The sequence below is a fragment of the Telopea speciosissima genome, chromosome 1 (genome assembly GCF_018873765.1).
Source record: "Telopea speciosissima isolate NSW1024214 ecotype Mountain lineage chromosome 1, Tspe_v1, whole genome shotgun sequence".
NCBI classification, from domain to species: domain Eukaryota; kingdom Viridiplantae; phylum Streptophyta; class Magnoliopsida; order Proteales; family Proteaceae; genus Telopea; species Telopea speciosissima.
In genome coordinates, this window is record NC_057916.1 from 30484782 (window position 1) to 30511944 (window position 27163).

The 27163-nt window shown below is 39.7% G+C and overlaps 2 protein-coding genes across 2 annotated transcripts; both read left to right on the forward strand.

The window, feature by feature from the left end:
• Positions 1-2133: 2133 nt before the first annotated feature.
• Positions 2134-3635, forward strand: LOC122668877 (1-aminocyclopropane-1-carboxylate oxidase homolog 1-like). Its single transcript, XM_043865446.1, has 3 exons — positions 2134-2736; positions 2911-3232; positions 3369-3635. Exons 1-3 carry the CDS (start codon positions 2156-2158, stop codon positions 3618-3620), a joined length of 1155 nt encoding a protein of 384 aa, XP_043721381.1. The 5' UTR covers positions 2134-2155; the 3' UTR covers positions 3621-3635.
• A 9795-nt stretch (positions 3636-13430) lies between these two features.
• Positions 13431-26589, forward strand: LOC122644904 (1-aminocyclopropane-1-carboxylate oxidase homolog 1-like). The gene is made up of 5 exons (XM_043838290.1): positions 13431-13814; positions 13988-14309; positions 14421-14647; positions 16554-16563; positions 26479-26589. Exons 1-5 carry the CDS (start codon positions 13768-13770, stop codon positions 26587-26589), a joined length of 717 nt encoding a protein of 238 aa, XP_043694225.1. The 5' UTR covers positions 13431-13767.
• The last annotated feature ends 574 nt before the right edge of the window (positions 26590-27163 follow it).

Below are 27163 nucleotides of genomic sequence, written 5' to 3' on the forward strand. Positions count from 1 at the left end.
TTCATAGACCATTATCATTTTTTTTTTTGGGTGGGGGGGGGGGTAAGATATAGACCAGTATCTCACTATTAGTTTCATCACCACTAAACCTTATGTACGATATCCCAAGGGGGTTGCTCTGTTAGCAAAAACCAACACCTCATAATTAAGAGGTCGTAAGTTCAAATCTCCTTGGGGCCTCCCTATCAAAAAAAAAAAAAAACTAACTTAAGCTAGGTAATTAAACACCCATATGATGCTAACTGATAGCCGAAGTGGGTAGAAACAAAATGATTAACTATTTTTTTAATGCATGAAACTTAAATCTGAATATTAGAATACAATAAATATAAAAAGAAGACATGGAATAGATACTTACGAGTTAGGAGAAGGGTAAAATTAAAAAAAAAAAATACTGAAAACTTGCATATTTACAGAGAGCCTAATTTTCAAAAAGACAAAAATAAACTTTATTTTGGCACGCTATAGAGAGCCCACTATAAACCATGATTGGGAGAGGCCTTCTGGCCTCACATTATATTCGATAATAGTATTTCATCATCGCTATGTACATCTCTATGGTGAAAAAAAGCGATGTCTATAAGTGGATCGAGAGGACTCCTCAAGTATATGAAGGCTCTAAGACCGTAGCAAACCATTGTGTGACTACAACTCTATAATTCCCACATCCCCTTGCATGTTGAGTGGTCAACGTACGCGTGTAAAGATAACTAAGAGAAAGAACTATGAGCTCCATATGATTTTACATATATAAATACATTTTATCGATGACAACAAATGGACTTCTGATAAGATCGGTATCCTCTCATATTGGGTAACATATAGGATACAATATCATATCTTGTATTAGAGGATACCGATCTTGAGTGTCCATAGCAAGCTGGATTCTCAAGATCGGTTGATATGTAGACTTAGGATTTTTGGTTTCCATCATCTATAAAACCTCCCCTTACCTCTTCCTTTCTTCATTCTCTTCACACACACTCTTTCCGGAGTTGAAGCTACTACTAACCAAAATCTCAAGATCGAACTGAGACCGGGGGGGGGGGGGGGTGAATCAGTTTCCTTAATTTTCATGTCTTCTGTAAACCACACATTCGTTTTAGTCCCACCTTGCACCACTAGAATGTGGTCAGGTTTACCAAGACTGTAAACCTACTCTGCAAAACAGCGATTAGCCTCTAACAAATAGCAGTTGATGGAGAGACACAATATACGTGGTTCACCTCACAGTATGTGAAGGCTACGTCCACAGAGCAATACTCCTCAGGGTTTCGTATATGCCCAATACTCAACTCCAATACAATTAGTCGCTCCTATGGTCAGGGTACCCCTTACCCTGCTTCAACCTCTCACCTCAGTGAGGGCAATGACCTCAATCCCCATTACCAAATGGCCTCAGCCTTACAATCAATCAACTCAAATAACAGATTTCAATCACAAACCCAACCTACAACATATTACACTCTAGGTTCTACCCAATACATTCAAGAATAGAGAAATAAACCTAAAACTCAAGAGCAATGGTTTGTGAACACGTTTACCTTCTCAAACGCAAACTCCCAACTCTAAAACGAATGTTGTGAGATCTTCAATAGAACGTATCAAGAACTCGAATCCATCGCCAACAACTGAACCGATGTTTTCTATCGATTTCCTTCGTGTCTCTGCTCTCGAATCATGCCGGAATAATAGATGATGACTTCTCCTCTATTTCCTTCTCTTTTTTTTTTTTGGTAAACGATTTCCTTCTTCTCTAGGGCTCGAGAGATGTGTTTTTTGTCCTCCCAAGAGAATATTTATATATTTCTATTGAATTTACATCATATCTACGTGGTGCCTGTGGGTTGAGCGCAACACGATGACCGCTCAAATAATCTATCCATATTTTTTTTTTTCTCATAATAAAAGTCTTTATTAAAATCTGGCCGGTCAAACAATCTATTCATACTTTTGTTTTTTCTAGTAATAAAAGTCTTTATTAATACCAATGTCAAACGCACATGGAAGAAATGCATAAATAAATGAAGAAAGTTGAAGAAATAAAACACACATAGAAGAAATAAATAAATAAACGAAGAAAATGAAAGAAATAAAGGGGAGTAGTGGGGCTGAAGGAAGGAGGACAAGACGAGAAAGAAAAAGAGTACAGAAAATGGCGTCGGGCTCGGGTGGTGGCGAAATTGCAGGAGGGAGTACGTATGACCGAACAAAAGAGATGAAGGAATTCGATGAAACTAAAGCTGGAGTGAAGGGACTCGTAGATGCCGGGGTGGTGAAGGTACCCCGTATCTTCTTCAACCCCCCTGACGTCCACCTCCGTGAACCAGAAGACTCCATCCACATGAGAAGTCATTCTCACGCTCAGACCCAACAACTGAGTTTTCCTGTCATAGACCTGAAGGAATGCATCACTGACAATAAAGACTTGACTCCAAGGAAAGAAGTGGTCGACCAAGTTCGTAAGGCATCAGAAACATGGGGTTTCTTCCAGGTGGTGAATCATGGGATCCCTGATACCGTATTGGAGGAGATGCTGCAAGGCGTTCGAAGTTTCTTCGAACAAGACATCGAGTTGAAGAAACAACTATTTTCCCGGGATGTCATCAACAGGAGGGTGGTATACAGCAGCAAGTTCGCTCTCTACAACTCTCCCTCTGCCAATTGGAGGGACTCCTTGTACTGCCTCATGTCTCCTCCCCCTCTCAATCCTGATCAATTGCCTCCAGTTTGCAGGTAGGTATATCTAATTAGAAATTCCCAATATATCTGGATTTCATTAATTAATTGATCCTTCCAACCAATTCAAGGGTTTTTTCCCCACCTCTGTTCTTCATCTTCTTTTCTGAGTTGTGAAGATGAGAGATTAAGAATGAAAATACTTACTAGTTAATTTGATTAATCTGCTAGAGATATAATGGTGGAGTACAACAAGCAAATGATTAGAATTGGGAATGTTTTGATTGGGTTATTGTCGGAGGCGTTGGGATTAAGCCCCCACCACTTGGCAGACATGGGTTGTACTGATGGGCATCTCTTTCTGTGTCACTACTACCCTGCATGCCCCGAGCCGGAACTGACCATCGGCACTACCAAGCATGCCGACTATGATTTCCTTACTGTTCTCCTCCAAGACCAGATCGGTGGCCTCCAAATTCTTCACCAGAACCAATGGGTAGATGTTCCTCCCATCCCTGGAGCTCTTATTGTCAACATTGGGGATCTTCTGCAGGCAAGTTTGATCTTCCATTCTCTGTCTCCATGAAAGAAAAAAAAAAAAAAAAAAAAAAAAAATTCCATAATTGTAAACTACGAAGTTGTTGTGATGCTAAATGATTGATTGATATGTGCATTGTGATTTGTGGCAGCTTATATCTAATGATAGGCTCAAGAGCGTTGAACATCGAGTACTGGCCAATAAAATAGGCCCAAGAGTATCACTGGCATGCTTCTTTACTACTGGCCTTCTACCATCTGCAAGGATCTATGGGCCGATAACGGAGTTCCTATCAGACCACAATCCCCCCATTTATAAAGAAACCACTGCCAAAGAATATACCACATATGCCGCTACAAAGGGACTCAATGGGATCTCGGCGTTGGAACATTTCAAGCTGTGAGGGAAATACTAATGGCTTAAAGTTACTAGGTTGCTCTTTGCCAATTGTCATTGCTGTTAGTTTTGGGGGATGTCTTTTTGTATAAAGAGCGTCCTGAAAGTGGGTTTTAAACGGGATAGTCACGTTGGACGTAAGGGGTTGTGTGGCCGTATTTTTTAGTGTATGTGTTGTCAAATGTTTGAGATGTCATAATGTGTTGGGTATGTTTTCAAATGTATTTAGTATGTGTCACGATTTGCCGAGATGTGTTTGACATGTGTGCAGATGTCAGTTAATGTGTACAACATGGTTCATGATGTGTCTGATGTGTTTCACATGTGTACAATGTGTTTCCAATGTGTATGGCGTGGCATGTCTTCGTATGTGCATGGCATGTACCACATGCTTGATAATGTATTTGGATGATGTTGAGATGTACGACAATATGTATGGCATGTGGTAGCATGCATGCTATTGTGGATGTTTGCATATTTCTAATGATGCTCATGCATGGTATGGTGATGTTCATTATAACATCTTAATTGATTTTTTTTCCAGAAATCTTACGGCATGTATTTCCTATCGCCAGGTGTTGATCGCTTCGATCTACGACGAAACCTGAAGATTTAGTATCTTTTTCAAACTGTAATTTTCTTATTTAATTAATTTATATTAATCCCAAGAATTAATCTATGGTCTTCAGTCCTCCTTATTTAATTAAAGAGTATGCATGGTATACATGTAACTAGAAAAATATATTTCCTTTTATGTACTAATCTTAGAGCACCTTAGATGTTATTTAATTTTATTTAAGGTATTAGACTCATCTTAATTAATTTGAACCAATAGGGTTTAATGGATTCATGAGGTCTATTTGTTATAAGGTAGTTTGAAGTTAAAACAAGGATATAATAGTAACACCACATTAGTCAGAGGATTGCATGGTCATTTTGAATCAAACCAAGGGTAGTTTGGTAACTTCACAATAGTCAAGTGGCCTAAAACAAAAGATTACATGGTTTTTTCATGGGAATGAGGATGGGTTTGGCCCATGAGGATGGGTTTGGCAGTGGCTGTGGCTGTGGCTGTGGATGGAATGAGGCGATCCTTCATGGAGGGAATTAAGAGGGTGGATGAAAATACGAGGCAACTTCACCACCCCAGCGTCTACCAATCCCTTCACACCAACTTTGGTATCATCAAATTCCCTTAACTCTATTTGGTCTTGTAAGGGGGTGCATTTTCCACGCAAGCATCTTTCTAATCGTTGGATTACGACAACTCATTTAAGACCCTTGATTTATTTAAGAGAATAAAAAAAATTAATTCAATTAAATCATTAATCAATTTGTAAATGTAAAAAAATCTTTTACAGGTAACCGATATTAAGGTTTGTAAATACTGATTTAATAATGATGGAAAGAAGAGAAAGAGGATTGTTGAGAAACAAGTGAAGAGAGATGAGTGAGAGAGAGAGAGAAGAGTAGAAGTAGATAAGGTAGTAGACACACTCCACAGCTCTTTTGTTTTTAAAATCATTCAAACAACTATCACGATCTTTGTTGTTTAATTATCTCTCTTTCTTAATCCACGGAGAATTTATTGTTTTTTTTTTTTTTTTAATTCCTTAACCAAGTCTACCCACTTTCAAATCTCCATTATTTTGTGGATTCAGCAAAAACGGAGCAAGCGGGCTTATGCCAAGAGATATTTGGCAGGGGTTGACGTGGCGAGCAGTGGAGTGAGACTTCCAACAACGGTGATGAGAGTAGTCGCAACAATGTATGCTTTGAACGATTGAGATCCGGAGAGAGGGATGTAACCGTCGATAAAATGGGGATGTAACCAGGCGCACAAATATTTCATCTCATCACCTTGTCCGGTGAATCTTTTCCTTTTCTTTTTTAGTTCTATTTTATATTTGTAGCCAATGGGAAGTCTAGCACATGGTTTCTATCTTTCTAGCATGTGGGTTTGACATCTGAGACACTTGAAAGAAGACAAAAACCTATCTTGACGTTCAAGCATAGTGTGTATGACTTCCCACCCTATTATTTTCTTTCAAATCCTGTTGTTCTTTCTTCCAAGTGGGGAGTTTTGTCCCCTTTCTTTGATTAATAAAGGTCAGTGTCGCTAGTAAACAAACAAACAAAAAAGTAAAAGATGGTATTAAGCATGAATGGTGTTTGACAATGAACTGTGACCTATGAACCACGTCAGAGCGTGCGTCTATTATCGGATTCAGATCCTCTACGGCCCATGTATAGCAGCGATCTAACTGATCCTGTAACATGAGCGTGACAACTGTAAAGTGTGAGATTCAACGGTCTGATTTTAAAACTTTTAAAAACTTCGAGTTAACGGTTTAAGTATATGACAAACCAAGATAGACCGGTCTACAGTTAAAACAAGAAACAACTTTTTCTTCTTCCTCCCATCGTCCCATCTTCAGATCTCAAAACCCTAGATTGCATTTTCTTGAGCTTTCTCTTCTTCCTCCTCGTTCGAACCCACCGCCGTCGTCTTCCTCCTTTGGCTACTTTGTGACGAAATTTGCCTCTCTTCCTCCACGCTTCCTTTTCTTCTTTCTCAAATACACGACTGCTCTTTTCCCCTTCTTCCAAGCGAACCTAAACCAAGGAGCTCTTCTTTCTCCTCTGTAACCAGATCATCTTCCTAGGAAGTAGCTCTTCTCCCTCCTCTGAAAAATCTTGAGGTAGAAATCTGCCCCTCTTCCTCCACTGGAAACAACAGTGCATCTTTTAGACTGTTTTTTGGTGTGAGTCGAGTTTGATGTTGCCTTTCTGTCCTTTGTTCTTTGAGCATGAACTAGGAAGTACCATTTATGCGTATGGTTGGGGATGAAAGAATATGGTGTTAAGGAGTCTTGGACTAAACAGCTTATCATTTTCAGTTGTGCGTATGGTTGGAAGTATAAACCATTAGAATTCTGGAACAATGAAACCAGTAAATAAATATTACTTTTAGGTTGTAAGAGCTACATAGTTTTTATAGCATGAGATGATGATAACAATGTCATTTGGTGGAATTGTCTAATGGCCTGGGGATGTGGGGCATCTTGGTGAGACCCATTAGAACTATGGGTGGTAATCTCTGTCCTATGTCTTTTTTTTTTCCCGCCCTTGCAGGGTGGGGGTGGGGCAGGGTTTGGAGCAGCTATTGACAAAATTTTGACAATTGATCACTTAGTATGTAGGTGTTGAAGTCTTCAAGTGTTTGTATGATATGTGGGGAGACTGAGGAATCAGTAGAAACCTTGTCTGATGCAAGTTTACTGCTGGTATTTGGAGGAATCGTTTGGTGTGTTTTGAGTTGCGACTAGTGATGAACTATTCCCCTGTATATGATCTGGGTTCTTCAAGAATGAGAAGATGAGAATATAGATGATTAGATGGTGTTATGGTGCTCTGAGGCTGGTGGGAAGGCTTTTACAATATGCTGGTGCAATTGGTTGGCAAAAGATCATAATCAAACTATGAACATAAAACTAGAAAAAATAAAAAACCCTTTTTGGTTTATTTAAAAAGATCAAAAAGAGGGAGAGAAGATAATCTTCAAACTCCCACACACATCATTTAACAAAAGCTCCAAACCTAAATCAATATGTAGTCATAGAATTTTGCAAAATTCTTTAATTTGGGCCTACAATGGAGCTTACAATGTTAAATAATGTTTAATATAACTTAAAACATTTTAAATAATGAGGGGGCATTCAAGATACTATCAACTCTCTCACCATAGAAACCTATTAAGAAAAATATTTTTTTAAAAAGGGCCAAGGATATTGCATGTAGCTGTAAGAGTGGTGCCAAAAAATTAGGACAGCAGCCCCTCATGTGCTCCGTTTTCCAGGTAAATCATCTCTCACCTCATTACCTTAAAACTTGATTGGTTGGGCAGGCAAATCATCTCACTCACCTCGTTCGGACAGCAGCCCCTCATAGTTAACTATTGTTTTATTTGGAACTTCAATGGAACTCACTAGGTCAATTTGAATCATTCTTTCCTCAGTAATAGCATCCACACTTGTTTCAAAGTTTTAACTGTAAGGGCATCCTTTCATCCTTTATGAGGCTCTATATTTTTTTTTTGTTGCATTTGGGGTAATTGTTGTGTTCTATTTAGTAGTGTACCTCATGAACAGGATTGAAATAAGAATGCTCCTTAGTTTGGGTTCGCTGGGAAGAAGGGGAAAAGTGTCAGTCCAAGAAACAACATCTCTAAAACATGACTTCTCAATCAATTTCTCAGCAGCCAACGAAATCCTATGCTTCTCTTGTTGCCAATTAAGATCATTAATAGAATAATCTAGCTTCATTTGATTTTGCTCACTGCAACTCTTCAGTTATCTAAACTAGAAATTTCAAGCATATATAAAAATGTTGTGTTAAAACAAAGTCTAGATAAAAAGGTGGAGAGGAAAAATGTTTGTATGAATCTTGATGGACTCGAACCATCATCACCTAGGAACAAACCCAGGTGCTCTTCCGTTTGAGCTAAAGACTCATCTATTTACATAAACATGGATTTTAAGCTTTATTGAGCTGAGAATAAGGGATGAAGAACAAAAGAAGCATCATTGTTTGACCAATATAGGTTTTAAGCTCAAATATATATGACTAAAGCAAACTATTAGATCAGAATCAGATGGGTAGATTCTGTAATATGACAAAATTCAGTTGAGAATAGGATTCTTGTTCTAAAATCCAATGTTGCAGAATTAGTTAATAAGGTTAAGTAATATGAAACAACAACTAATGATGGATAAACCAGTAGGAGAAATTCAGTAGTAGTAGGGGAATAACAATCTGAAATTAACACTTGAAATCAGAGACCAAACTGAAGTTTTCAAGAAATCACAGCAGTTAAGGATTCTAGATTTGATGGCATTTGAAAATATTCAACATAAGGAGGGGTATAGATAAATAAGACTCATAAAAACATTTGAAGTCAAGGTAAACATATCCAGAATATAGAAACTGGAATAGAACAGAGTATGGTGGACTAGATAACAAAATTCGAAAATAAAAACTAGAGCACCAACGAGTTGCTAGCACTGATAGATTCACAGTCAAATAGAACTACTCTAGATTTAGAGAGAGAGAGAAATCAACCAATCCAAATGTACCAGCATTATTTCGAGAATAGAAAACTGTGAGCTACAAACCTACATATACACATAGCAAGTGTTTCAAGGATCCATGTAACCACACTCAACAATTCTTTAAAATATGATGGACATTACAAGGTTTAAGAAGAGTAATAAATATGTCCATAGGATTTTAGAGAAGAAAGGGGGGGGGGGGGGGAGGGGAAGCTAAAAATTTGCAATGCCTTGGTTCACTTATCTAACTAAAAAATTAGTTGTTTGATAGAACTTAAATTTGAAATTGGGAATACCTCACAAGATGTCAACAAGAAAGTATTCCTAACACACAGAGAGATAACCAGAATATGCAAAAAAAACACAAACCCTCATATTTACACACAAACAAAGAGCGAGAGAACCAGAATATGTGGCAAAACCCTCACATCTACACACAAACAGAGAGAGCGAGAGAGATAACAAAGATTCAGATCCAACAGCAAATTTATTTCAGAGTTCATGTGATGGGCGATAAACCCAGATCGAGTTTGTTAGAGAGAGAGAGACTAACATTGATTGGGTTCTTGTTAGTGGACGATTCTTCTCACAGTTTGGAGCTCCCAAATCTTTCTAGATCCAGATCAGTATCTCTGTTCCCACCTTCGAGGTTCGACATACCAGAGGAGGTGAGAGGAGGAAGATGATGGGTGGGTTCGAAAGGACTCAGGTTTGTGAGAGAGAGAGAGAGATAACAAAGAGAATGCAGGTTATTTCTAGTGGAGGAAGAGAGGCAGCTTTCGACCTCAAGATTTTTCAGAGGAGGAATAAGAGCTACTTCCTAGGAAGCTGATCTGGTTTCAGAGGAGGAAGAAGAGCTCCTCCGTTTGGGTTCGCTTCGCTGGGAAGAAGGGGAAAAGAGTAGTCATTGGTTTGAGAAAGAAAAAGAGGAATCATGGAGGAAGAGTGGCAGATTTCGTCACAAAGGAGCCGAAGGAGGAAGAGGATGGGGGTGGGTTCGAACGAGGAGGAAGAAGAGAAAGCTCATGAAAATGCAATCTAGGGTTTTGAGATGTGAAAATGGGACGATAGGAGGAAGAAGAGAAAGTCGTTTCTTTTGTTTTAGTTGTAGACCGGTCCGTCTTGGTAAACCCAGACCAGTCTATCTTGGTTTGCCATATACTTAAACCGTTAACTCAAAGTTTTTAAAAGTTTTAAAAATAAACTGTTGGATCTCACACTTTATAGCTGTCATGCTCATGTTACAGGACCGCTTAGATTGCTGCTATACGCTATACATGGGTTGTAAAGGATCTGGATCCTCTATTATCCAGCAATATTCGGTGGTCGAGTCAAACCTTTCATATTAGCTTCTCAATGAAAGATAAGGACATAACTCATAAGGCACCTCAATTCACTTCCCTTGGTGGCCCAAGTGTCATGGACCAAATCAATGCGGCATCCCATGCCACGGCTACCCCTCAGCCCCATCTGTGACATGACCGTAGGCCATGTGACAGCACTGGACGAAACGGTCGTGACACAGTGGTCCTAGAATATGTAGAGTGTAATACCTAAAGTGCCATTACTCTCCTTTTCATGCTTTGAGCCTATGACTTTAAAAATCCTTGCAAATTTAACCCTTACCTTGGAGTTTTTCTTTTAGAAGAAGGGAGCCGACATTGGCAGCGTAGAGTCTACATTCTCTCTCTCTCTCTCATAATGTGGGCACTTTTAATGATGAAAGGCCCAAAAGTAGTTCCATATTTTCAAATACAATATGATTGGTCAAACAATTATATAAAATATTATTCTATTATATGATTTTTTTTGGGCCAAAATCGACTCATACTTACACCTGACTACATCAGTAGAGAATGGTGGGGGGCGGAGATATAATATCCACAAAGATTTGATCATTGGAAAATGTTGTCATGTTATAAAAATAGCCAATAGACTTTCATGAGAAGGATAACTTTTATTTATTTTTGGGTGGATCAAATATCTGTCATGTGATACTTCTGTTAGTGTTTAAAAATTTTAGACATGTTGCATGCATTATCATCTATTGATTTGGGAAGTTTCTGCCCAATTTTATTTCTCTACATTAAGGAAATAGGAAAATACAAAAATTAGTAGACAATTCAACTCTGATGGATTAGAGTCGCTTCAATTCAACCCTTCAAAATAAAAAGATGAAAGTCCTATCAAATGGGTACTCTGTTTTCTCTGATTTCTTGAGTTTTTTTTGAGTTTTTTGTGATTCAATCTGAGTCATTTTTTTTGGGTAGAAAAAAGGTTATTCATTCATGCGCGCCCAACGCCAAACAAAGGAGAACAAAAGACATAACACTGATATATAGCATGATAAACACAAGATATGGATATATATGGTATCCAAAACCAAGGAATGGAAATTGACCCGATCTCACATGCCATTGACTAGGTCATCCTGACTAGGGGTTGGTTCACAAACGCTTCCGTAGAGATCAAAATGTAAACACAACTAAGTTTAAGCACATGCACTAGCGTGCCAAGAAAGGGATTCTCATATGTGCCGAAAATAAACAATTCACACTGCCCACCCGCGCCGACATATTGTCATAGCCTACTTTCGAACAGAACTGCAAGGATCCGCTGGATCGTCGAGTGGAGCGTCGTCCAGCTATAAAGGGTGGTTGATGGAGATTGGACAGTCGATGGATCATCCGAGCCGTCGTAAACCACGGTGCCGTAGGCACCAAAATCGGCATCACCTGCAAAAACATACACAAACAAAAAGGCAAAACCCTCCTGTAGCCCCGCGTTCAGGACTAAGGATGTAAACAGATCGAATTCGGTCGGATAGTAGCATTATCATATTCGTATTCAATTATATTCGGACGGATTCTGATAATATCCTATCGGTTTTCAGACGGATTCGGATAATTTCCGGATAGTGATTTTTTGAATACAGGTTCTCCTAAATGGATATGAATACGGATCGAATACGATTTTTCGACTATCCGTTTACATATTTACCATTTTTATGATGAGAGTTAGGGTTGAGACTTGAGAGTTTAGTAACTATCCTTTCTTCTACTCTTCTTAGTCTTTTATTCTCTAACGTTTTTTACTTTTGATTTTTTAATAGATATGTAATTCCATGTATCACATTGCATAAAACAATATATATAAACCAATTGCAAATCTAGAAAAAGAATCACATTATCTTAACTTATAAATTTATAAAAATAAGATAACAAAATCCAATAAGGTAACTTAAAAGGATAGACAAACACAGAGTTATATTTCAGATATTTTATTACCATCGAACTGCTAAACGAATCGGATAATAATCGGTCGAATAGGAGGATTATCATATTCGTATCTAATTAGTTTCGGACGAATTCGGATTCTCCTAAACGGATACAAATGCGGATCGAATACAGATTTACGAATATCCATTTATATCCTTATTCAGGACCCAATAGGAACCAAAGACTGAAACAGAGGAGTCTTTGAAATCTTCGGCGAGACTGTTCCATCGTTTTCGGCACTGAACAAGCCCCCAATGCACAGTGTACCGATTGCAGAAATACAAGATGGAAGCCCACCGAGTTAGTACAACACCATTGCAAGGCTGAGGGGCGTTTGGGTGTGTCTCGGCGGCCACCGGAGCTGGTCCTGCTGCTACTAGATTTACCTGCTCAAAAGCTATGCGCATAGCACCAGTAGTGGCATGTCGTCCTCTCCCACTCTCAGTAGCAAAGAACACGATGACACAAAGCTCCCCAACAACTTGCAGCAGAGAACAGAAAATTGAAAGGGTTATAGCGGCAGCCATCGTTGCCAGAGAGAGACAGAGGCACCGGACATAACAGAGGAAGCGAGCCAAGGGGGTAGCAGTATAGACAGACCCGTTGAGCAGCAGATCTGAACCCAGAATGGACAGGTCGAGTGAACACAGAGGTCGTGGATGATGGGAGCAGGCCGGAAATAAGATGTCCACAGAGGGCGATGATCGTCGTCCCTTGGCAGGTGTGCCATCGTCGGCATCGTCGTCCTCGTCATTAGCAAGTCCGATGAGCATGGCGGAGGAGCTGAGGAGTTGGAGAAGGACACGCACAGAGGCGGAGATAACGACACGCACAAAGGCGGAGTAAGTTCACGCACGATGGCGGATTCAATCTGAGTCATGTGATCCTTTCACTTTAGCTCAATAAAATTATTTTCATTGTTGGTTTGCATCAGTTGTGATTTGGGCAGAGGCCTCCCCTCCTTTTGTGGTAATTAGTTTTTTTAAATGTTTTATATATGTAACTATATACTTCATATATTTTGTACAACCATTATTATCAATTAAATTCATTTCTTTCCTTCTAATTTAAAAAAACTGATGTCTTTTTATAATTCATATTTTATCAGAGCACAAATAATAAATATTAAATAGATCTTCTGAAAGTTGAATGTATTTCGACGTACAAGTAGGCTCCATCCTCCTTTAGCTATTACTAAATCTCAAACCGACTTTGAGATGGACAAGAAGCGAAAGAAAATGGCGTCCGTCTCTCTCAGTGGCGAAATTTCAGGAGAGAGTACATATGACCGGACAAAAGAGTTGAAGGAATTTGATGAAACAAAAGCTGGCGTGAGGGACTCGTAGATGCCGGGGTGAGGAAGGTACCCCGTATCTTCTACAACGCCCCTGACGTCCACCTCCATGAATCAGAAGACTCCATCCACAGTAGTCATTCTCACGCTCAGACCCAACTGAGTTTTCCTGTCATAGACCTGCAGGAGTGGATCACTAACAATAAAGATTTGAGTCGGAGGAAGGAAGTGGTCGATCAAGTCCGGAAGGCGTCGGAAACATGGGGTTTCTTCCAGGTGGTGAATCATGGGATCCCTGTCAGCGTATTGGAGGAGATGCTGCAAGGCGTTCGAAGGTTCTTCGAACAAGACATCGAGTTGAAGAAGCAACTATTTTCCCGGGATGCCATCAACAGGAGGGTTGTATACAACAGCAATTTATCTCTCTACAACTCTCCCTCTGCCAATTGAAGGGACTCCTTGTATTGCCTAATGTCTCCTCCCCCTCTCAACCCTGATCAATTGCCCCCAGTTTGCAGGTGGGTATACCTAATTAGAAATTCCCAATATATCTGGATTTCATTAATTAATTGATCCTTCCAACCAATTCAAGGGTTTTTTCCTCACCTCTGTTCTCCATCTTCTTTTCTGAGTTGTGAAGATGAGAGATGAGAATGAAAATACTAATTAGTTTGATTAATTAATCTGGTAGAGATATAATGGTGGAGTACAACAAGCAAGTGATTAGAATTGGGAATGTTTTGTTTGGGTTACTGTCGGAGGCTTTGGGACTAAGCCCGCACCACTTGGCAGATATGGGTTGCGCCGATGTGCATTCCATTATGTGTCACTACTACCCTGCATGCCCCGAGCCAGAACTGACCATCGGCACTAGCAAGCATGCCGACGGTGATTTCCTAACTGTCCTCCTTCAAGACCAGATCAGTGGCCTCCAAATTCTTCACCAGAAACAATGGATAGATGTTCCCCCCATCCCTGGAGCTCTTATTGTCAACATTGGGGATCTTCTGCAGGCAAGTTTGATCTTCCCTTCCCGTTTCTGTTAGTACATATATTATGATATATGTAAATTACAAAGTTGTTCTGATGCTAATTGATTGATTTGTGGATTGCGATTGTGGCAGCTTATATCCAATGATAGGCTCAAGAGCGTTGAACATCGACTACTGGCTAATAAAATAGGCCCAAGAGTATCACTGGCATGCTTCTTTACTACTGCCTATCTACCATCTGCAAGGATCTATGGGCCAATAACGGAGTTACTATCAGACCACAATCCCCCCATTTACAGAGAAACCACCCCAAAGAATATACCACATATGGCCTCACAAAGGGACTCAATGGGATCTCGGCGTTGGAACATTTCAAGCTGTGAACTTCAACTTCACATCTTTCACCAAAAAAAAAAACTTCAAACTTCACATTGGAAATACTTATAGCTTAATGTTATAGGTTGCTCTTTGCCAATTGGCATTGCTGCTAGTTTTGGGGGATGTCTTTTCTTAAGAGCCTCCTGAAAGTGGGTTTTAAGGGTGTATTCACGTTCAGTGTATGTGTTGTCATTGTTGGTAACAATGCAGGTGTTTTAGGTATTAAGATATGCTTAAGATGTTAGAGATGTGTTGGGAATGTTATCGGATGTATTTGGATATATGTCACGATGTACTAAGATGTATTTGACATGTGTATAGATGTTAGTTAATGTGTACAACATGGTTCATGATGTGTGTGATCTGTTTCACATGTGTACAATGTGTTGGGAATGTTATCGGATGTATTTGATATAAGTCACAATGTGCCAAGATGTTTGACATGTGTATGTCAGTTAATGTGTACAACATGGTTCATGATGTGTGTGATATGTTTCACATGTGTACAACGTGTTTCGGATGTGTATGGCATGTGTTCGTATGTGCATGGCATGTACAACATGCATGGTAATGTATTCGGATGATGTTTAGTTGTACGACAGTATGTATGGCATGTGGCACCATGCATGGTATTGTGGATGAGTGCATATTACTAATGATGCTCATGCATGGGTATTGTGACGTTCATTGTAACACCTTGATTTTTTACCAGAAATCTTACAGTATGTATTTTGTATCGCTAAGTGTTTTTTTTTTTTGGAGACAGGAGAGGTATCTGACTTTAGGCCGACTAAATCCCCCCTAGGCTCGTACATGACCCCCGCGCCACCCACGAACCGGGAGCTTCTAGGCCCTAGTGAGCCTCAGGCGGGTGGCCCCAAGAAATTATGCAGCGGCGAAGGTTTGATCACGAGGCCTCGCTTCCTGAGGCGACGTATCGCCAAGTGTTGATTGCTTCGATCTCCAACTAAACCTGGAGATTTAGTATTTTTTGCCCAAAAGTCATTTAATTAATTATTTGATATAATGTTTATTTTAATCCCAAGAATTAAGCTTTGGTCTTGGGTCCTCCTTATTTAATTAAAGAGTGTGTATGGTATACATGTAATTTAAAAATGTATTTCCTTTATGTACTAATCTTAGAGCACCTTTGATGTTATTTAATTTTATTTAAGGTCTAAATTAATTTGAACCAATAGGTACAACTGGGTTTAATGGGTTTTTATTTTTTTTTTTGGGTTAAAGACGCATACCCCCTAAAATGCACGCAACAGTCATCATGTTCCCCTAAGGTTCTAATTCCACACGCACCCCTGAAAATTCCGCATACCATACCCCCCTAAAGCCATTTAAGTCCACACCAGGCATTAAATGCTAGAAAATGACCAAACTACCCTTTCTTCTATCTTTTCTAAAATTTGAAAAGACGTAATTGCCCTGACCTATTTGTTAAAATTTAAAAAGACCAAAATGCCCTCATCTTCCCCAAATCATCATCTTCTTTTACAATGTAGCTGCCCAATACTACCACCACCACTGCCACCCACCATTAAGACATCACCACCATGATGCCCCAACTCCAGCACCACCTCCAACTCCTCCACCTCTACCAATTCCACCACCGAGCCCCCCTCTCTTGCCTATTCCTTCGCCAACTGACAAACAGTAGGAGGAAAAAGACAAAGAAACAAAACCCTTCTCCCCTAGTCCCCTTTCATTCACCCTAAACCTTACTACAACGAAACAGAAACAATCCCAGTTTGGGTTTACCCAATTTTTTCTTTAACTCAAAAGAATAAAAAAACTGGAAGATGTGTTATGTGGGGAAAACAACGAAGATCTTCATCTGCATAATAGCAGTGCTGGTGATGCTGGGTCTGATTGTAGGCTTTGGAGTATTCCGGCATGGACTCCAGATAACTATTAAAGATATCAGTCTTCCACACTTGACCCAGTCTACGGCACCTGGTGATAGGGATAAGTCCATTACAATTACTAATCAAGTTGGAGATAAGGATAAGTCCAATATAATTACTGTTCAAGTTGGTGATAAAGATAAGCTCAATGTAGTTACCACTCAAGATCAGGATTCACAAATAGATCCTAAGCGTTAACAATTATTTCCTTTTTTATCTCCTTGTAACACTCATACACCTGTACAAACTCTCTCCTTTATAAATACAATACAATATCAAACCACAAAATCACCGTGGTTACATTCATCCCCAATCTTTGTTATTCTTTTAATAACCACAAGTGTAACAGTGAAAGCTGCCATTCCCCCGATCCGGAGCCATTGTTCTCTAACCCCTACAGCGGAGGAAACTGCTGACCTCCCCCATATCCCAACCCGATCCCGGCGACAGCGACGGCGACACCTCCTTACAACCCGCCGAGTACAGGGGTAGTCGCTCAAGGCCCTGTGCATTCGCAGCAATCGGATTAATTACTGCAGGTAGCGTCGATTTACTCTTGTCATCTCAGATTCTCCATCGAGCCTTTTTTCAGTTATCCTCTTACTAGCCCTGTTCTTTTTCTTTTATATTTTTTTCTCCTTTCTTGTGTTCTGTGTTCATTAATTTTTTAACTCGCATTTCGATGGTTGTGTATAAAAGAAGAAGAAGAGAAAGATGAGAGGTGGGTTCTTATGGGTTTGAATGGGGGGGTTTTTTTTTTCTCCTCGTCTCTGCAACTTTGCCATCCTTCTCTGTGCTGCATTACACTATTGGAATGGTGGTCGATCGTTTTGTTTATAAAATTTACATTCACAATGTACCTGAAGAATTGCTTTAATTAACAATTGGGTTTGATAGAGTTTCGATCTAACACCACATAGGAGTGGAATTGGTAAAGATGTCGGTGGAGGAATAGGCAAGGGAGGGAGACTCGGTGATGGAATTGGTAAGGGCGGAGGAATTGGAGGTGGTGCTGGAGGTGGGGCTTTACGGTGGTGTGGTGCTAATGGTGGGTGGCGGTGATGGTGGTGGTATTGGGTATCTACATTGTAAAAGAAGTTGATGATTTGGAGAAGATGAGGGTATTTTGGTCTTTTCAAATTTTAGCAAATAGTTCAGGGTAATTAGGTCTTTTCAAATTTTAGAAAAGATAGAAGAAATGACAGTTTGGTCATTTTTTAGCCTTTAACGCCTGATGTGGACTTAAATGATTTTAGGGGGCAAAGTAGAGGTAGTACGTGGAATTTTCAAAGGGTGCGTGTGGACTTGACAAAACCCTAAGGGGGCATGAGGAATATTGGGTGCATCTTAAGGGGTATGCATATTTAACCCTTTTTTATTTGGTAGAAGGTTTAATGGGTTCATGAGTACTATTAGTTATAAGGTAGTTCAAAATTAAAGCAAAAGTATAATGGTAACATCACATTGGTTAAAGGATTGCATGATCATTTTGAGTCAAACCAAGGGTAGTTTGATAACTTCACAATGGTCAAGTGGCTGCATGGTTACTATGACCTAAAACAAAGGATTTCATGGTCTTTTCATGGGGAAAGGGGTATCATGGTTAAGCAAAGTTTATGGATGCTTATTGGTCTAGATGTTAGGTGTTGCGTCAGGAAATCTCTGGTAGGTCCTTCGGGTGCCGCAACCTGCAAAAGGACGACAGGGACAAGGGAGAATCGGTCTAGTTCCGGCCTAGGACTCTCCGATGCCTAAGTTAGATCTTTCTTAGCAACAGATGAATTATTGAAATTCAAGATGAATAACGAGTTAATATACCTGAGTATTTATAGTTGAGTATGATGGTGTGGAGAGTCCAGTTGGTGATAGGCATCCTTCATGGAAAAGTCTATCACGTAGTTGATTACCTCCTCATGGGAGGTAGAGTTTGGTAGGGAAGAGGTTTTCTACTAGGTAGATATGCGTTTTCCTCACGTGTTGGATAAGATCCTTGAGGGTTGAGTACGGATAAGGTCACTTCTCTTTGGGATAAGATCCCTCTAGTGATAAGATGACGTAAACCTCGGTGGTGAGGTCATGGTTGGCCCGTGCGGGGGTCTTGGTCCTTGAGTGACTCGTTGAGTCTCTTCTTTCTGGATTAACGAATGAGTCTTGACGTAATCGGGCCTGGGTCATCCTTCTCTTTAGCCAGGCCAAGTGGCAAATCAAGATTGGCCCGTGTATTCTTGGTTTATCATGAGGCAAGGCATTAAATTGGAGGGTAAAAATGGGTTTCATGGGGAGGAGAATCCTAGGGGACAAGAGAAGAGAAAGAACGGACTAGAGGACAGAAAGAAACAAAGAAAAGAGCAATTACTATCACTACCCTACACTTAGCCTATATTTACTAAAATTACCCTACCTTAAACTTTTTTTCTAAAACAACCTTGCTTTTAAACTTTTACATTTCCTTCTACCCTCATGGTTTTAAATACCTAGATTGCCCTTCCTTTTCACCTAGTAATCTGCTATTCTATTTAACTTACCATTCATTCTTCTTCTTCTTTTTTTATTTTTTTATTTTTTATGATAAAGAGAAATATATTAAAAACTAACTAACCGAAAAATATACAGATTTTTTAGTCTGAGCGTGCCTTGCTAGATTAAAGGCTATAGCTATACAAAAGTTGTCTTCCTGTCTGTAATAGCATATGTCTTGGGATATATTAGATATATAAGTTAAGTCTTTTATAAGATGCCAAGGCCAAGGAGATTTGGTTGGACATGGAAGAACATCATTGATCTGTTGATTGGAGCACCACACTTCTTTTATCTTCAACCCCATACTGGTAGCATGGTCGAGGCCTGACCGGATGCTGATTAGTTCTGGTTCAACATAAGTAGTAGCAGTTATATGTCCTACAGCAAAACATCTAAACTTGCCATCTAACAACAAGATATAAGCCCATCCTGACAAAGTTAGTCCAGGTGCATGGTATCTTGCACAGATTAAAATAGGAAAGTTGAGTTTTGGTAATGAAGAGAAGGAATCAAAAGATGGACTTACGAAATTCTCCTCAGAACTACAATATACATTATGGAACGAAATTAACGGCGGGGATACTTTCAAATCAGCTAACCACTGTTTAACCTGTTTCAACACCCAAATTGGATCAAGCTCTTCTGACCCAATGACTACCTTGTTCCTGGTTGTCCAAATAAAGTAACAAGTAATATTTTTTACTATATTTGTCATTCAAATAGTAAAAAATGAAAGCATCTACCCGCTTCTTCTTTCTCCTGTTTTTTACTCTATTCTTTTTTTTTTTCTTCAAATTTTCTATTTAATTAATTTTTTATTCAACATTTCATCCTCATCATTCTTCTTCAAACAGATCATGGTTCTAAGTATCGGTATCGTATTGCCCGTATCGAGCGATACATACCGGTTTTGCTAGTCACCGATACCGTGCCGATACCATATCGGTAGCATGGTACAAACAAGGGGTACAATGGTCAGAAAACTTATTTTTTAAGGAGATTCAAGGATAATTTTGTTCGATACAGTCGAGATACCGTATCAGTATCGTATCGATTTTGCAGGTTATCGATACCCGTTCCGATACCGTGAACTAAAACCATGGAACAATCGACTCTCTTCAAAGCACCCCACTTCTTCTCTCTCTTCCTCTTTTTATTCAATTTGCCTTTCCATGTTTTTTTATTTTTTATTATCCTACAACGTGATTCTCGTGTCGTCACTCTTCTTCTCCCTCTTCATATTCGTAGAAACAAAAGGCAACCCTCCCTCTCCATGACAATTGATCTCTACACGACCATCTTCATCTCTCCTCAACGTCGCAACCATGGGATAGAATGGCACAAGATCAATCATCGGATTTTCTCTACCTTCTTGGCGACTTCAATTGAGAATCCATGAAAGATGGATCGGTTTCAGAGAAGGGAACACACCTATAACGGAGACAAAGGAGAAGAACTAGATCACAGTGAGGATCAGGTCGATCTGTTCGAAGAAGAACAATGAGGATGAAATGTTGAATAAAAAATTAATTAAATAGAAAATTTGAAGAAAAAAAAATCGAATGGAGTAAAAAATGGGAGAAAAGAAGTGGGTGGGCGCTCTCATTTTTTACTATTTTAATGACAAAAATAGTTAAAAACAGAAGAAGAAAGGTAGGTTAAATAGATTAACAGGTTACTAGGTGAAAAGGAAGGGCAATTTGGGTATTTAAAAACATGAGGATTGAAAGAGATGTCAAAGTTTAAAAGCAGGGTAGTTTCAGAAAAAAAGTTTAAGGTACGGTAGTTTTAGTAAATATAGGCTACGTGTAGGGTAGTGATAGTAAAGGGTCGGGCTAGGTTGGGTTGTAACCGGTCAGGCCTAGAATCGGTTGGTCCGATCGGGCACCCGACGGGCTAGGACTCTACACTGTGATTCTCTGGTCCAGTCTTTAGTCAGGCGAGCTTGGTCGGTTCTGTCAGGCCAAGTCGGGCCCGGAATTGACACCCTACTTAGAACGATTGAGATGCCGAGAAAAAGATCCAACCTTCAATAAAGAGGGTGTACAAGATTTCATCTCACCCTTTCTCAGTGAACCCCCTGTCCCGAGATCAGATCTGCTACCCACAAGGGATGGGTGGGGACAGATCTGAACCTTCCATGGGAGTGTGGGACCCGCCTCTAGGGTGTGGGATCCACGCCCCATGGAGGAGTCAGATTTGTTCCCACCCATGACAGGTGACCCGTCCCTATGTGGGTAGCTGATCCGGATTCCCGGTCCGGTCCCCCCCCCCCCCCCCGCGACGGGAAATCAAGTACGTGGATATGTGAGTTGTCCCCAGCAAGTGGGTCTGACATCTAATTCGAAGAAAAACTCTGCAATGTTTGGATATTAAGACAAGAAAAGAAGAAGAAATAATCCAAAAAACTTGAATTTAAGGAGAAAGATAGGTACAATCATTGTGTCATCAATGAATTATCCTATTTATTTAAAAAAAAATGAATTATGCTATTTTGATCATATTATAATTTGGGGAAAGTTTTCATACACGACTGTGTATGGCTGACACAGCCGTGTATGAAAACTTTCCCCTTATAATTTTTTTTATTCTTTCTTATAACTTTGTTTTATTTACGCCAAACATGCACTTGGTCTGTCAATTTTGTACCTAACAGTTCACATGCTCATCCAAACGCACCTAATAAAATAAACAAATAAAGACTAGAGAAAAAAAGCCACCCGACTGGGATCTACATCCTTTACGTCCAAGACCCGTACTTCCATCCTACTTCCATGGTTTCTCAGTACACCACCTGGCATTGCAGCCATCCAACGGTTTGTAATTGAAAATTTTCAAAAATATTTAAAACTCATGTAAGACCTTTTGAACCAAGTTAAAGACCAAAACAAATATGAATCAACCGGTTCAAACTCAATCAAACCGACCCATCAACACTAAAACCATCCATCCCTGACTAGGTTTCAAATCGATTTAGAAACCAAAAAATCCCCAAATGCAGAGCTGAACCTCTCCATCGAAGGATACTCCTCTTTCTCGGTTTCATTTGAACTGCCAACGGTACACCGGAAAGCGTAGGGAGAAGGCTCTTCCATGGCTTCCATCGGAAAACTTCCTTGCTATTGGCTTCTTTGCAAATGGAAAGTCAAGGTTTTGGACTGCCATGGTTTGTTCGAAACATATTTAGGAATACAGTAACCATGAGTAGAATAAGTTCTCTTAAAACTCAAAGAGAAAACCATAAGAAAATACAGGTTTGTTCTCTCACTGATTGGGTCTTATGCTTAACATGAATTGAAAGCTGAGAAAAATTCCAGAAAGGGTTGAAACCAAAGTTCTCTGAACTCATAAATGGGAATGGTTTGTATGAAAATTGAAATGTGTGGGTAAGCTAAGCTGACATCCAATCACAAATTAATATGACATCCATAGCTTTAGACTACTGGCAACAGAAAATCTTTAATCTAAACTTTCTCCTCATTTTTTTGCTCAAGCTTTTGAGTCTTTTCAACAAATCAGTAGCAGGAAAGAATCCGCCATTTTCTCTCAGATTTAAGAAAAAAAAACACAAATTTCTCATGAATCGGCTGCAACTCTTCTGTTTTTGTAGATGAATGATTCATTCTAATTGCTTCTTTTTTTTTTCTTTCAGAAATCACCTAGCACCAAACCCTAAAATCATTGTTATACTATGTTTCCTTGGGCTTTCATCACGATGAAGGAAGAAGAGCAGAAGAGGTTGCAAACGCGGCTTTCGTCGCACCTTGAGAAATGCAATTGCAGATCCGATGGAGAAGCCTTGTAGTAGAGCATCCGAGAAGGAGGAAGAAGACGATGGCCTCAACTCGATTTGAAACCCTAGGCAAATGAGAGGTTTGGGTTTAGTTTGAGTGAAATGGGTTTGAGTTGATGAGTTGAACCGGTTGAGTGGGTTTGGTTTGGAGTTCAATGTGGTTCAAATAGGATCTCATGAGGTTTTCAAAATATTTTGAATATATTCAATATCATTCGTTGGATGCTGGTGATGCCAGGTGGCGCATTGTGAGCTGCTGGAAGTAGGATGGAAGTGCGAGCTTTGGAAGTAGAGGATGTGGATCCCACCCGACTGTGCATCTGGACATGTACCTGCGTATAACGAGTGCGAGGGGTGTCGATGAAGGAGAAGAAGAGAAAGAAAAAGAAAAAGAGTAAAGAAAATGGTGTCCGTCTCTAATAGTGGCGAAGTTTCAAGAGGGAGTACTTATGATCGAACAAAAGAGTTGAAGGAATTCGATGAAACTAAGGCTGGCGTGAAGGGACTCGTAGATGCCGGGGTGGTGAATGTACCCCGTATCTTCTACAATGCCCCTGACGTCCCCCTCCATGAACCAGAAGACTCCATCCACATGAGTAGTCATTTTCCTGTCATAGACTTGAAGGAATGCATGACTGACAATAAAGATTTAAGTCGGAGGAAGGAAGTGGTCGACCAAGTTAGGAAGGCCTCGAAAACATGGGGTTTCTTCCAAGTGGTGAATCATGGGATTGTAGGTCAAACTACGGTCTAGGGATAAAACCATGGTTCCCTAGGGAAACCAATTATAAATCAATTAGGGTATTGCACGCCCTGGGTTAGCCCATGGTGTCCCATGGGTGAACCCTAGTGCATCCCTGTTAGGGTTTTTCCTTCCCTCATGTGTCCCATGCAATTATGGAACGCAAAAGGGACGGAGAAAATCATCTCTAATCCATCACATGGCAAGAGGGATCCATCCCATACTCGAATGTGCAGCGGAAATAAATCGATTAGAGTTTCTTTCGCATCCCATGAATATATAATAATTAATAACATGATGAATTAATAAAGAATTGCTAACCTAGTGAACCTCAAGTGTTGCTCCTCCAATAGACAATGACTCTTCCTCTAATGAGCACTCCAAGTAAACAGATCTGAACCTCCAATGGTGCTACTAAGGTTCTTCAAGCCAATCCCAGATGCTCTCAAATTCTTCAGCACAGATCTAGGGTTTCTCAAACCCTAACTCTCAATTACAATAGAGAGAAACTAGAAGAAGAAGGAGAGAGATCATAAGAGGCAGAGAGAGAGACCAGAACGGAGGAGAGAGGGGGCCCTGCAAAAACGTGGAGCACTGCCCCCTTCCTGCGTTTTGGTCCCCTTATATAGAGCTAGGGTTTAATTAAAAACCCTGATAGGATTAGATTAATCCCTGTGAGAGTCTGACTCTCTCTCTCTTTGTTTGGCTGTTCTGTTTAAACTTAAAGTGCTTCAAAAAGGTGAAGAAGCAGAATCTAATAGGGAAAGTATTAATTAGTTACTTTATTTAATATTTATGGATAATTATAATTAGCACCATATCCATTAATTAAATAAAGAACCAATTAAATTAGCAAATTCCAAATAACTCCTTATATGATAACAAATTATCATATACACCCCCCCCACTAATCAACACCATCATTGTGGAATTTAGGGCATGTACACATGTACCGCCAAACCCCATTCCATAGTACATGTCCATATAAGAGCGTATGTGCATCTGATCGGGTCTCGTAAACTCAATAAAACACTTTGTTCAAATAATCATATATAATCTACTATTTTATGTAAAATAGATTTTTGCAAAACCATTTCCAAAACGGCACTGGATCCAGATTCTGATCCGACCATACACAGACAGTCTCAATCTTGGTGTTCCCCAATCGGGCAGTGGTGACCATGTTGGATAACTCCTTCATTCACAAAGTGTTCACGCATTCCCAGAACACCGGCTTTGACTCGCTTAAGTCTCAGTCATTGATAAACCAAAGAATGAGATCACACTTTGCAGCGACAGGGTTCTCTCAGGCAAAGGGTGTCGGTGACACATGTCTATCCCTTCCTACATCTGGCAATAATACATGAGAGAATCGACAAAGTAGATTCTTCATCAATACACACATCAAACATGTGAGTACTCGCATTCGTACACTGACATCACATGTCTAGGCATACCCAATGTGACGACCATATGATAAGGGTGCACAACCCAAACCCTAGTTGTGACTACCATTTTAAGTAAAACTTACGGACACATAATGCTCAAAAAGTTTATATTGCATGTGATGATATTAAACTAAAATGTATAAAAATTCAATACAAAGAATAATCGGGTTGAACTGAACCGAACCGGATTGAACCAGACCGAACCAGGTTTGATGGACACACAAATCCAACAGGGATCCCTGATACCGTATTGGAGGAGATGCTACAAGGCGTTTGAAGTTTCTTAGAACAAGACATCGAGTTGAAGAAACAGCTATTTTCCCAGGATGTCACCAATAGGAGAGTTGTATACAACAACAATATCGCTCTCTACAACTCTCCCTCTGCCAATTGGAGGGACTCCTTGTACTGCTTCATGTCTCCTCCCCCTATCAATCCTGATCAATTGCCTCCAGTATGCAGGTAGGTGTACTGAATTAGTCATTCCCCACCACTATATCAGGATTGCATTAATTGATCGATCTTTCCAACCAATTCAAGGGTCTTTTGTTGTCCATCTTCTTTTCTGAGGCAGCAACCTATTTATTCCAAACTTGATATACAGGGTGTATTTTTTTAAGCAACCTTGTGCTTAAAACCCTAAACCCTAACAAAGATTAGAGATAAGAATGAAAATACTAACTAGTTTGATTAATCTGCTAAAGATATAATGGTGGAGTACAACAAGCAAGTGGTTAAGATTGGGAATGTTTTGTTTGGGTTACTTTCGAAGGCATTGGGACTAAGCCCCACCACTTGGCAGACATGGGTTGCGTCGACGGGAATGCCTTTCTGTGTCACTACTACCATGCATGCCCCGAGCCGGAGCTGACCATGGGCACTAGCAAGCATGCCGACAATGATTTCCTAACTGTCCTCCTTCAAGACCAGATCGGTGGCCTCCAAATTCTTCACCCGAACAAATGGGTAGATGTTCCCCCCACCCCTGGAGCTCTTCTTGTCAACATTGGGGATCTTCTGCAGGCAAGTTTGATCTTCCCTTCCCTTCTCTGTCTACATAAAAATAAAAATAAAAATAAAATCCATAAAACCTATTGCAAACTACAAAATTGTTGTGATTCTAATTGATTGATATGTAGATTGTGATTGTGGCAGCTTATATCCAATGATAGGTTCAAGAGTGTTGAACATCGAGTACTAGCCAATAAAAAAGGCCCAAGAGTATCACTGGCATGCTTCTTTACTACTTACTGTCGACCATCAGAAAGGATCTATGGGCCGATAACGAAGTTACTATCAGACCACAATCCCCCCATTTACAGAGAAACCATTGCCAATGAATATATGACATATTCCAATGGAAAGGGACTCAGTGGGATCTCAAAGTTGCTACATTTCAAGCTGTGAACTTCAACTTCACATTGGAAATACTGATAGCTTATTAATGTTACAAGGTTGGTCTTTGCCAATTTTCATTGCTGGTAGTTTTTGGGGGCATGTTTAGTGAAGTAGTGTTTTAAAAGTTCTCTTTTTTAGGTAAAAATTGGGGGTTGTGTTCCTGGGGCCAACTGCTTGTTTGCTTTGAAACTTTATGGAGTTGTTTTTTCTCTTCTGATTTCAATGGGAATAATGCATATTTTCTATGTTAATGATAAGTAAATTTAATTTCCTTTGAGGTCAAAAACTTTGTAAACATATCACCTCTTATGATGCAATACTAAATCGCGTTGAGGGAGACATAAGTCATGTATGATAACACTTCTGTTTTTGTGTTTTATTATTTCTGAAAACCCAAAAAAAAAAAAAATTCTGTCAGTTCATTTTTTTTGAATGAATCTGCTCAAGAATGAAATGTCTGAGAAGGAGAATAGATTGAGAAGAACAAGAAGAGAAAGAGAAGACAAGAGAGAAGAAGATTGAATTTTCTTACTATTCTCTTATCATCCTTACAAATGGTATTTATAACAGAGAATCCCTAATAAATGTAATCTTGAAACCATTGAGGAGGCTTCCTCCTTCTAACAACCCGTGCAACTTGTTGTCCCACTTGGTGATCAACTTGTTCCACTTGTTATTTT